General features: G+C 45.4%; 1 protein-coding gene across 1 annotated transcript in view; it reads left to right on the top strand.

Moving 5' to 3' along the window:
* The first annotated feature begins 8,189 nt into the window (after positions 1–8,189).
* Vat1l (vesicle amine transport 1 like) overlaps positions 8,190–12,833 on the top strand; it is a 167,871-nt gene continuing 163,227 nt past the window's right edge. Inside the window, exon 1 of the mRNA XM_021632097.2 lies at positions 8,190–8,605. Within this exon, the coding sequence (XP_021487772.1) occupies positions 8,379–8,605 (227 nt within the window). The 5' untranslated portion in view covers positions 8,190–8,378. The remainder of the gene's footprint in view (positions 8,606–12,833) is intronic.

Here is a 12,833-nt window from a genome sequence, read left to right as displayed (position 1 = left end):
TTAGCTCTGTTTTCTTCTAACAAGCCTCTTAGAAGTTTGAAGGTAGAATCATGACATTTTCTTCTGTTGCCCTTCCACAGCGTCTGATGCTGAGCAAATACTCAGAAGTAATTATGGATCGATTTAGATTTACCTGTAACAGCCTTCCCTACAAGACACTGAGATCCCCATCCCTGTGAATTTCAATGGAGAAGGCCTAGAAGTGAAATACGCTTGGAAGGAGTTGTATTCCATAGCCCCATTGGAGGTTTAAGACTTATGCTGCACTTGGCTCTAAACCTGCATTAAAGAAAGCTACCTAATTGCCCTTGTTCTTTCCCAGTGTCCCCAGTTAATTTGATTATAAAAATCCCCTTTAATCCTGCATCCATCAGCATCCTAAGAGAACCAATGTACCACCTAAAGGACTCCAGGAAAGGCTAATGCGGAACCAGTTAAGCAGTGGTTGAAATACTAAGTGCTGCAGTAAAAGGGAGTCTCAAGTAAGGCATATTTTTTCCCAAGCACAGACATTGATTTGGATTGCCTCTTTTAAATTTCCCCACAAATCTGGGAAGACAGCACGATCAATATACACATTTTGCAAATTAAACAATAAGAAAACAGAAAGCGTATGGAACTTTACTAGGAGTTTCACAGTTGGAAGAGGTCAATGAAATCGAGACTGGAACGTATAGCCTGTTCAACTCTAGGGCCTAAGCGTTTTCCCTCTGCTCATCTTGGCCCCACATCCTTGGGGCGTCATGGCACGTGGCTTGTATGTTTGTCCCCCACAAGCAAGGCACCAGGCCCTGTACCTGAAGGGAGTAGAGAAGTAGTCATTATGCATCAGTCAACTACTGCGTGTGAGAAACGATACTCGAGGCTTGTCATGCATCCCATGCCGTTTTTACACTCCAGCGAATTAGCTATTTGAATCTCATTTCATATGCAAAACTGTCTTAGCATCTCAGAGCCTAAAACTCGCACAGTGGAAAGTAGAAACACTGGGATGTGAAGAGTGTCTGAGATCAAACTAACTGATCAACACCCACATTTTACCGATTAGGACACGAAGCAATAGAGATTAAAAATCTTGTGTTGTAAGTTGATTCAGTTATTAAAGTTCAGAACACCAGAACTCAAATACTTGCATCTGTAATTCCAGGAAGATACCCAGAGTTAACTGGCCAGCCATTCTAGGCCCATGTTGGATGACTGACACTGCCTTAAGAAAATGTGACTGAGGAAGACATCTCACATTGACCTCTGACCTCCACATGCATACACGTGCACCTGCATACAACATGCACACATACACCTCCCCGCCCCCACAAATAGATTTTTAAGAAGAAAAATCGAAGGGGCAAGAAAAACAGCTCAAAGATTAATGGCATTTGTTGCTCTTGCAGGGGACCCAGGTTTGCTTCTCAGAACTCACATTGTGTTTCACCCGATGCTATTTTCTGACCTCTGTGGGCACAGAGCATGCACACGGTATACATACATACATAGAAGCAAAACACCATCACATAACAATAAAATGTATAACCTCTCCCTCCATTTTTTCTTTAGGAAAGGTTAAAGAACTTGACCTTTAGCTATACAGCTGCTTTGCTCTGTAGATATTAAGAGTTTGTTGATGGCTGGACTGGTGGATGGGTAGATGGATAACTGAGTGGCAGGTGGTTGAGTACTATTCCTTGACCACTTAACTTTGTGTAAGTTCTATGGAGAGGGGGGTACTGGCTAAAAGGCAATGAATGGATGGGGTTCCTGTCCCTGAAGAACTTTTCCCGTCTCCTGGAAATTAAGCCATTTAACCTCAGGAAAGAAAAAGGCCAAGTGTGTCCTTCTCCCACTCTCAGTTTCATCCAGATCTTACAGCTTCACAGAGTCATGACTCTGAGAAAAAGCCAACGAACTGGATACTGGCCAATAAAATAACAGAAACAGCACTCTGTGAAAAACCCTGGCTCAGCTCAGACATGTCAGAGAAAATAGAGAGCCAAGGTAGCTGCAGGGCTAGTTCACTCTGGTGTGTAATGAAATGATCTGGAAGGAAGGAAAGAAAGAAAGAAAGAAAGAAAGAAAGAAAGAAAGAAAGAAAGAAAGAAAGAAAGAAGGAAAGAAAGAGTGGTTGAGGGAGGGAAAGAGAAAAGGAAGGAAGGTAGGAAGGAAGGAAAAAAGAAAGGAAGGAGGGAGGGAGGAAAGGAAGGAAGGAAGGAAGGAAGGAAGGAAGGAAGGAAGGAAGGAAGGAAGGAAGGAAGGAAGGAAAGAAGGAAGGAAGGAACCCAAGCAAACAGCCAAGCAAGCAGAGAATTCCCCCTAGGTCTAGTTTCTATTGAACCCATCTGAGGAGTCAAGGTTTTATTTGCTTCTAAACCTGGATTTTACATACCTATTCAGCTGCCATTATTCACAATGATCTATATCAAAGTGCTTTGGGGAAACACATCTCTACGCAGCATTTGGAAGAAGCAGACAGCATTATTGTGTGATAATTCATAGAAGAAATCACACACAGCCTCGCACTAGGGGGAAACCCTCCATAATATGCAAAAAGGGATAAAAGAAATCACTCAGAAATCTTGTAGCATGAATGAGGTTTCAAAACCATAAACTGCCTCATTTAAATTTCCTCTCTTGGTCCTATGTGGTATATTCTCTTCCACACTTGACCAACCATGTTTACCAAGCGATGCAGAGCAATCGATAAAAATCATGTCTCTATAGACAATAGCTGCTTGTGAATAAAAGGGAAACAATAAGCAGGTAAGATGGTTCCAATTTTAATCGTTCATGATCTGGCAAATACAGACCTAAAATGCTCTTCTTAGGGATAGCAACTCCAAGTTATGGGAAAAGAATAGTTTTTTTTTTTTTTTCTTAATTATTACCTTCTATCATTAAACTGCTCAGAAGCTCCTGGAACTCCAGCTCCAGGGGATTTACACCGTCTTCTGGACTGCGTGGACAACTGCATGCACATGGGCGTGTTACACACAAACACATAATTAAGTAATACAATATTTTTTTTGAAGAAAACATGTTTTGGAGGAGTCTTTGGGAAGATAGCATTGAGTATCAGGTGCCGGGCTTATTTACATGATATTGTGCCTCGACAGGGGAGCCTGGGAAATCCCTTTATTCTCCATACCTTCCATCTGGCATTACACAGTGTCATCTGAGGGAGGTCCTACCATCAGTCCCAATATCACCTCTTCCCTTAAAAGTAATAGCTGAACTCTGACCCTCTCCCAGGATTCTGTCACTACACTGTGGGAACACTATAGCTCCCAGCCTCCGTTGCGTATGAGGATGTGACTAAGGTTGGCTAGATTCTGGTCCATACCAGGTAATTAGTATCCTTAAAAATAGAGATATGTGAGGGCTGAAGGAATATCTCAGTGGGTACTTCTCTTGTATAGAACTGGGGTTCAATTCCCAGAACTCACATAGCAGCTCCCAAACTGCCTGTAACTCCAGTTCTACAGGATCTGATGCCCTCTGCCGACATCCAGGAAATGCTATACACATGTGATACACTAACACTCAGGCATACCCACATGTGTATGTAAAACAAATGAATGAATCTTCAAAATTTAGAGAGATGGAACAACATAAAAAACTGTAGACACCATTATATAATGGTTAATAATTTATGTTTCAAAGTGACATGGCTCCCATTTCAAAGCCCAACTCTGCCACACCAAATAGATGAACGTGAGAAAGCTCTTCAGTTTATATTCAAATCTCTCCCCTGTAAAATAGGGATGCTAGTTCCTAAGGCACAAGATTATCCCGAAGAGCAATTATCATGATTTATGCATAACAAATTGTCCTAACTGGATTGAATATAATGCGGTGGAATAAACATATTTAAAGAGCATATCTGAAATCATTAATTTTCACACCAGTGGTATATTTCTCTAGAAACTTGCTGAGCCATTTCAAATTACTTAGCTGATCATTTATAAACCAATATTAACAGTTTTAAATGCTATTTTCTATATATTTTTACTCTCTGAATTAAAAAAAAAAGATTGCTTCTGGACATCCTAACCTAAATCAATATCCATCAACTGGACTAGCTTGTTAGACTTCACCTGACACTGTTCCTCCTGAATTAACTCAATTCTCTCCCCCTTCCTAACTCCCCATTCCCTTCCTCCTTTCCCTACTTCCTCCCTTCTTCCCTCCCCCATTCCTCCCTTTCCTCTTCCCTTCCTCCTTCCCTACCCTCTTCTCTCTCTCTTTCTTTCTCTCTGTTCCTACACCGCACACACACACACACACACACACACACACACACACAGATGAAACACTAAATGCATGCATGAGTGTATGCACTCACACATGAACCCATGCAGTGCTTTTTCCTGGAGCCATTTATGGTTCGGAGCTGAGCTGCAAGGCCCCATTGTACCAACAGTGGTACAATGCCAATGTTTGTTTGACATTGCCCTTTATGATGAGGTATTTTGCAAGGGCAGCACTAAGAAAATGCCCAAATAACCCATTTCTAAAACAAATAAAAGCTGACTTCTCCTGTTAGGTGGAGACACGCCAGCACAGCTCTCGCTGCACTCAACTAGAGAGGAACAGCATTACAGATGCTTGCTTACACGTTATATGGGACTCAGAGGACCGTATTCTTCGCCAAGTAGCTCAAGGTGTGGTGTGTCCCCTCGGCTGTTGTGATACTCAGCTGCCTACCGGTTACATCATGTTATGGTTTAATACAACATAAAAGACAAACAGCATCTCCTAAATACAAAGTGTGTGAAGATTCCATTGCACAATACCAATCAGGGGCAGAACTGATCTGGCCTAGCTCGACAAACACACATGCTGAAACGCTAAGAGCATGAACCTGGAGTCAGTTTTCTATCTTATCCGAAGGAACCAAGGTGATAGATATGCTGAGTCACATGAGACTCAATTTCCTTTCTGTGTGGTGGAAACGGTCATTCTTACCTCATGGGGCTCTTCTGGTAATCAAATCTTATATCATACACAATGTCTAGACACAGCCAACACAATGCTATATATTGCTATGTCATCAACACTGAAGCCACCTCTACTCAGGACTCACTACCCAGTGGGCAAAATGACAGCGAGCCACGGAGAACAGCAGACGTTCTCAGCCTAGGGATTCTCTGTTAGAGACCTAGGGCAGGGTAGAGCAAACACTTTCAGGAACAGCTCTTGGCCAGTCATTCATAGAGATTAGTGAATAAATAACAATTTCCCCCCTTCTTAAATGAGACAACTCTGGGATTTATTTCATCTACAGTGTATCCCAAAGGTCTCCTATGGTTTTAACTCCATTCATTCATTGTGGTAATCTGCTCTTGAACGCACCCTGTATTGACTTCTATCATTTTCCTGTCTAACCAAAGCTTCCTGGGATTACCTCCAAAACAAACCATGGGCACTCCAAATCTTGTTGCAGGACTGAATCCAGCCTAAATACTCCATCTCACAGAGCGAACAGACTTCTTAATTAGATTTATGGTAAAGTTCAGTTCACTAAAGGGGACCTTCTCTTCTGCCACCTTCTGCTTTGTTCCCCTCGTGCATAGCTATTGTCTCAGGAACTACTCCTGTCCTTTGCATCACTTTCCTTTGCCTGTGTTTTTCTAACTGGTCATCATGAGTCCAGAGACTCATCTCGTCCACTGCCCACTTATTGCCAACAAGCTTATCCTCCGAAATGCAGTTCTAGCAATCATGGTCCCTCATTTTTGTATTTGAAGCTTTTAGTGACTCCCATTACCTACATGGATGTAATAATAATAATAATAATAATAATAATAATAATAATAACATATTTCAGAGACTGGCCTCAAATGTTGTTTTCCTCAGCTTCCTCCGCAAGGGACTGCAGCTCATGGAACAGATAAGTGTTCTCTGAGGATCACCTTTACCTATCATCATTGTATGTGCCTCAGTGGGCCTGGAATCATCTTAGACCGCAGAACTGGCTCACATAGCCCCTCTTCCCTGAGTGTTACCCCAGCTTCGTAAGATGCATTAATAGGCCCATCCTCCAGGACTCCTCAGAAGCATCTGTTTTCATTGCCTCAATTGTGTATCCACAAACCATGTTTGACGAGGGACCAGTCACAAGCGATGCCCAGGAAAACAAGGTTGTATAAAAGCAGCTCCTCTACCTGAAGTTTAAGTTGGCCAGAAGAACCAGACATTGCCAAATAAATCATGGTATAGCTACAAACAGACACACGCTTTAACAGTGAGAAATCCAGCATGGGAATGGGTGATAGTGGATTAGAAATGAACCCTGATAAAGGCAGTGGGCTGAACATCCAAGGTCAGGGGCACAGCAGGTGCACAGTCCTGGGTTAAGATTGGGGGACATAATGGATTTTCCTAGGTAAAGGCCAACGTTTTAAAACAGGGGCACAGGAAGAATGGAAGGAGGAGACAGTGTTACAGGGCTATTTTGCCATGCTCCTGAGACCCTTGTGCCCCAGCAGTCTCATTCATTGAGCCCGACATCTTTATACTCTCTGAGATAAGCCACCGTAGCACTTTACACAATGCAGAACACACGTGACATGTACCCATTTTGTAGATGTGTTGGGTAGTTTTATGTCAACGGGATGCAAGCTACAGCTATCTGAAAGTAGAGAATCTCAGTTGAGAAAATGCTTCCATTAAGATCTGGCTGTCAGGAATTTTCTAAATGAATGATCAACGGGGTAAGTCCCAGCCCATTGTGGGTGGAGCCATCCCTGGGCTGGAGGTCCTGTGTTCTTTATAAGAAAGCAGGCTGAGCAAGCCATATGAAGCAAGCCAGTAAGCAGCAACCCCTCCACGGCCTCCGCATCAGCTCCTGACTCCAGGTTCCTTCTTGATTTGAGTTTCAGCCTGGATTTTCCTCAGATGTCGACTGTCACCCGGAAGTGTGAGGAGGAAGTAAACCCTTTTCCCCCCAAGTTGCTTTGCTCATGGTGTTTCATCACAGCAACAGTTATGCTAAGGACAGTGGACATGGGTATCAGGGGCTCAGGAAGAATAAATGTCATCTGAGCTCTCAAGGATAGGAGTTGCCTGAACTGACGCATGCACCTGCTGGGAAATCGCATCTCGTTCCTTAAACTGCACATGGCAACTCTTATCTCATCTTTTAAGACAGCACAAATGACCTTTGCTACGAGTTAGAATTGACTGTGTGATGGCCATAATTAGATTGAATCTGCATTTTGTTTTGTTTTGTTTTGTTTTTAGAGACAGGGTCTCACTATGGAGCCCTAAGCAGCCTGGAGCTCACTATGTAGACCGGGCTACCCTCGGATTCACAGAGATTCATCTGCCTCTGCTTCCTGGGTGCTGGAATTAAAAGTATTGCACCTCTGTGCTCTAGCTTAAGCTCTTTGAGACAGGATTTCTCTCCTACCCCAGGTTTCTGACTGCACAGATGTTTTGCCACATGCTGCTGGAGAAAGTACACTTTTTCCCCCCTGTAATCTTACAGAACAATAGGCAGGTGCATGCTTTCGTGCATGCCTCGTGTGTGTGTGTGTGTGTGTGTGTGTGTGTGTGTGTGTGTGCTGGCCAGGAGGTACTTGCTTTCTGAAGGTCCCAGCAGGAATCAGACCTGTTCTGGGGCCGAATTCTTCTGTAGCCTCTTTGCTAGAAAAAGCATGGGTCTTGAGAACTAGCTGTCAGGAAGCCAGAGAAGCCCAGAAGTCCAGGAAGAGCATCCCGGGTGACGGGGTGGGAGGGTGGGGGGTTGGGGGTTGGGGGGACGATGATGCAGAGGGCAAAGACTGGACCTGGCTCTTCAAGCCCTGATTGGGATGGATCTTTAACTTCCCGCACCTTCCTGACGCTCCACTCAGAACCAGCAGATGGGAAACAGCCCAATATCCCAGCTATCCCTCCCACCCCTGCCTACCCAAGGGAGAGGAGGCAACCTTGTCTCACGGCAGCATCCTCCAGGCCCAGACATTCATCTCTGTCCATTTCAAGGCGCCAGAGTCTGTGCCGTATATACCCAAGTATTGAGTCCAAGTGAGGTGTTGGGGTGTCCAGGCGGCTGTTCCTGCTGTGTTTTATTCAAGAGTCTTGGAGAAACCTGTTTTTAAGGTTGCCAACAAGAGCCTCATTTGGGACCCGCACAAAAGGTGGACTTGAGCTTTTGAGCAGAAGGAAATGTGAGGGCGGGGGAGGAGGGAGAGAGGAAGGGGGACGATAGGGCGCGACTCCTCTGAGGATTACGGCGGAGGCGGTGGACCGCGGCTCCGCTCACAGAGGTTGCAGCCATTGCACTGAGGAGCATCCCGCATTCAACAGGAGGAACCCGCGGTAGAGCAGCCCCGACCCCCTTCGCAGCCGCAGCCTGTGCGCCCCACGGCCGCTCGCACGCCATGGCCAAGGAAGGCGTAGAGAAGGCGGAGGAGACCGAGCAGATGATCGAGAAGGAGACCAGCAAGGAGCCTGCTGAGGGCGGCGACAGCTCCCACCGCCTCGGGGATGCCCAGGAGATGCGCGCCGTGGTGCTGGCCGGCTTCGGCGGGCTCAACAAGCTGAGGCTCTCCAGAAAGGCCATGCCGGAGCCACAGGACGGCGAGCTCAAGATCCGCGTCAAAGCCTGGTCCAGTATCCACTACTTTTTGGGTTCTCTCTCTTTTGCGCGCTGGGCGCCCCGGGAGTGGGTGGGAGAGCCTAGATTGGGGATGCTGCCCAGGTACCCAGCACCCACAGTCAGCGGGCACCCTCTCTGCAATCTACGCTTGCCTCTCCGAGCCTCCTAGGCAGCCCAAGCCAAGGCAGCCTGGGGAGGATGCTCAGAGGTGGTTCTCCTCTTCCCCACACCAGATGTAGGGTGACAGGAAGGATAGTAGCGCCCAGGACTTGAGGTCTGGAAGGCTGCGCTGTGCCCCTGTTGTAGGACAACTCAGCCGCTAATACTGGGAGGGACATAAGGATGGGACTTGGTCTTTAACGTGGTTAAAAAAAATAGCAATCACTGTATACGTACTTCCCAGTGCCTTTTTTTTCCTTCTGAGTTTTACATATGCGGTCCCATTTAATACTTCCTGAGCCCCAGCAAGCGCAGGTGCCCAGCTTTAGAGGTGAGAAAACAAAAGCTCACAGCGCATGAGGGATCTGATGGAGCTCCCTCGACTGCCAGTAAGTGGCCTGACTTGGACTTGACATTTGATCTCTTTTTCACCTCTGTGCGTCCAGACGGGGCTGAGGACAGGGTGCTGCACTCCGCTGCACATTTCCTTCCCCGCACTTACAGGACGGAAGGAAATGAGAATCAGGAGGGTTAAATCCTCAGCCGCTAAACTGGGTAAAAGTGAGGCCAGGGATGCAGCCTAGCCTCTCTCCCGCACCGCAGCATCTTATGCTTTCCTTGGTGGCCGAGAAAGCCCCATCATGTTCCTTAGGAACTCCTGAGCTGGCTTCAGAAGTAGCCCACACTCTAGAAAAAGGTCCCCTATTTCCATTCCTCCCGAGGAAATGTGCCTAGACCATCTGGGATTCCCCAGTAGAGCATAAGTGAGAAAGCTTCCCTCCGCCTGGGGGCACTATACCTCCCCTGGTCCCTGAAGTCAAGCGGCTGTGGGGACCGATGGAGTCACTCACTGGACCCAACATTCCTTGTGGCATTCCTTACAAGGGTTGTGGGCTGCATCTCCTAAGCCCCTGGTGTTCCTACTTCGTGGAAACAGCAGCTGACTCACGCCTCCCTAGGACAGATCTGGAAAGCAGAGCCAGAATCTGCAACCTGTTCTAAAGGCAGGAAAAATGCCCCTTCGTCACCTTGACGGCAGGCGGGTTTTATTTTGCCAGATTAGGAGGCAGCTGATGGGAGCAATGAGCAATGACCCATGGTTCGCTCTTAATATACAAAACTGGTCCTAGTTGGCTTTAAAGGGTGTTTTGAGGTTTCTCGGGTGAGGGGAAGAATCCAGGATAAGAGAAGACGAGTTTGGCCAATCTAGGGATCCTGGACCGTTCTTTTCATTAACTCTTAGGAAGCCAGGGTGGTTGAATCCAGCAGGCAGAGGGTTTGCCTACCCTTTTTACCAATAAACCACCAGTATCCAGCACAGTTAGCACACTGCATATTCTAAGAAATGGTAATGGATGAATGGGTTGACAGGGCTGCTTGGAGGGGGCTTGTGGAGTCGTCATTTTTCTTTACTTGTTGATAGAAGACCATTTACCTGGTATAATTAAAACCATGTATGAATACTCTCCCTTCCTTAACTACCTCATCAAAACTATCATGTACACACATTTATACATGTGTGTATATGTGTGTCTCTCTGTGTGTATGATTTATGAAGTTTCCTTTACACTGAATATTGAGGGGTCTAGGACTCTTGAAAATATATTCCAAGAATAAGTGTTAGGGCCACAATAAAAAAAAAAAAGCTTCATCTGCAGTACAAATAAGTCTGTGTTCTTCAGCTTCTGAATTCACTAGCCTTGTACTAACTGCCAAAAAAAAAGAAAAACAAAGAAAAAAGAAAGAAAGAGAGAAAGAAAGAAAGAAAGAAAGAAAGAAAGAAAGAAAGAAAGAAAGAAATGCTTACAGGAGCAGGGACATTTTGAAATAATATCATGCTAAAAGCAAGGAGGTGATTTTCAGAGCCTGGCATAGAAACCTGTTCTTTAATGGAGACATAGACATTACACACATACACACACACACACACACACACACACACACACACACACACACACACACTTCACCACACACACACCACACTTACCACACCACACTCACCCCACCACACACATACCACACACACCACACTATACCACTATACCACACACACTGCACCATACTAAACACACACACACACACACACACACACACACACCACATCACACACACCGCTACAGAAGGCCTGCTTATTCAGAAAGCTACACAGGCCTGGTCTGTACCAGGAAAATAGTATGGTAAAGAGCTCCGGATTGCCTTTTCCTTTCACCAAGTGAGACACAGAATTACTCAGTTGGCAAGGCAGCGTTAGAATAGCTTGTGGAGATGGCCTGCTGGGCCTGCCATCCTCCGCTGGGCTTGGATTGGCTGACCAAAGAGTCCCATTGATTATAAGTTTCTGCCTTGAGAGGCAACGTGACTCATTCCATGTTTTTATGAATCAACTGAGGCCTTGTGGCTGAAGGTCCTCTTTTCATTTGCTTTCTGTTTTTAATGAAAACCTTTTATCATCAAACAGGCTGTTCTTGTCTCTTGGAAACAAAGCCTAGCTCGTCTGAACTAGTATTCAACAGACAGTGGGCAAGGGTCCATGCTGGTGACTCTGTAATTATAAAAGGGGACAAGAAGAAGCAGGGGGAAAAAGGGACGTTTTATCTCATTTACCCTCTAATATGTGGATTGATTGGGCAGGTGTTTTTCTTAGAGAACACATTGAGTATTGGGGACATTGGTTGATTTGTAAACAATATCACACAACCAGTAATTTGGATGTGTATTTGCATGTCCTCAGGGCTTCTGTTCCTTCATTTCTATTCCTCAGAAATACCACAGATGTGATTTGTCTCTCCAGACTGTGCCATCTATGGTTGCACCTTTTGTTTCTGTAATACATATGGGCCCATTGTTTTTCTCATGGGTGGCTAAGGGGACACTCTCTGGCTATTCCCAGAGTAATAAGGTTTCTCTGGAAATTACATACATGTTCAAGTGCAGCTCACAAAGACCCACTGCTTGCTTGGTGCTGTAGGACCAAGAGAAGAACAGGGGGGTATGCCCTCAAAAAAAAATCAGCTTATGGGAAACCCATCTCACAAATTCTGCATTGAGTTGGCTAACAGTAGGTTTAAGTGCCCAAGTAGCAAATGAGTGCATGTATAAGTGTGTGTGTGTGCATGTGTGTGTCCTTTGAAAAAAGGTGGACCTCGGTATATGTTTGAGCCTTGACCCTTGCTTTCTGTGTGACTTTGGTGGGCTTGTCTCACTTTCTCCAAGCTTCCCCGGGTTCATCTGCAAAACATGAACAAACAGTACAATGAACCTTGTAGTGATATCAAAAGGACCAAACTTGTCCCCTTCCTCGCTAACTGGATACCATGGGCCATACTCCTTGAACCAGAGTCTGCTACAAGGAGCCTTTCACAAGCAGTATACTGAGGAAGACCTTTCAGGGCAAAGAGAGCAATGCAAACAGGATAGCGAGAGAGAGCTAAACAAGGGTATGGTCTCAGCTGGATCTCTCTGCAGAGCCAGTTTCTCCCAAAAGCAAGAAACAAGGCAAGCCTTGTTTCTGGCTGGGCTGCAAATGGGAATATGGGCTATCTTAAATAGAGGTGCTCACAAATAGATCACAGTTCTCCAGGGACTTCTGAGTAGCCAACATCTCCAGGAGGGATCACTACAATCTCACTCTTTGCTTGGCATTGCTGATTAGCTACCCTAAACCTCAGTGGACTGGTCTGTAAAATGGGGATAATGGTGTTGTCTCCTTTATTAGTGCTGTACTGACGTTGAATTGAGTTAAAGCACACGGGACTTTTACAAACAACTAGTGGTTAATAAATGATTTACTATCTAAACGATTATTTTTGGTTGCCATCACTACTTTACAGAGTCTTATTATTCAAGCACGAATGGTTTTGAGAGTTAAATGATTGATAATTATGCTGGGATAGCAGGGGCAAACTGGAAAGATCCCAGATAAACAAGGGTGGTTCCCTTACCTGATAAGGGTTTGATGGCCTATAATATTGTTGCCATCAAGTCTTTTGAACAGGAGCTGCTGAGGTTTGAGCCTGGCTGAAGGTCTCAAGGTTGGGCTGTAGGAATGTATTTAAGTGGCCGTTAACAAGCCTTGTCT

Source organism: Meriones unguiculatus, chromosome 10, assembly GCF_030254825.1.
Source record: "Meriones unguiculatus strain TT.TT164.6M chromosome 10, Bangor_MerUng_6.1, whole genome shotgun sequence".
Classification (NCBI taxonomy): domain Eukaryota; kingdom Metazoa; phylum Chordata; class Mammalia; order Rodentia; family Muridae; genus Meriones; species Meriones unguiculatus.
Note: the sequence above shows the minus strand (reverse complement) of the source record. Positions and strands in the feature narration are given on the sequence as shown.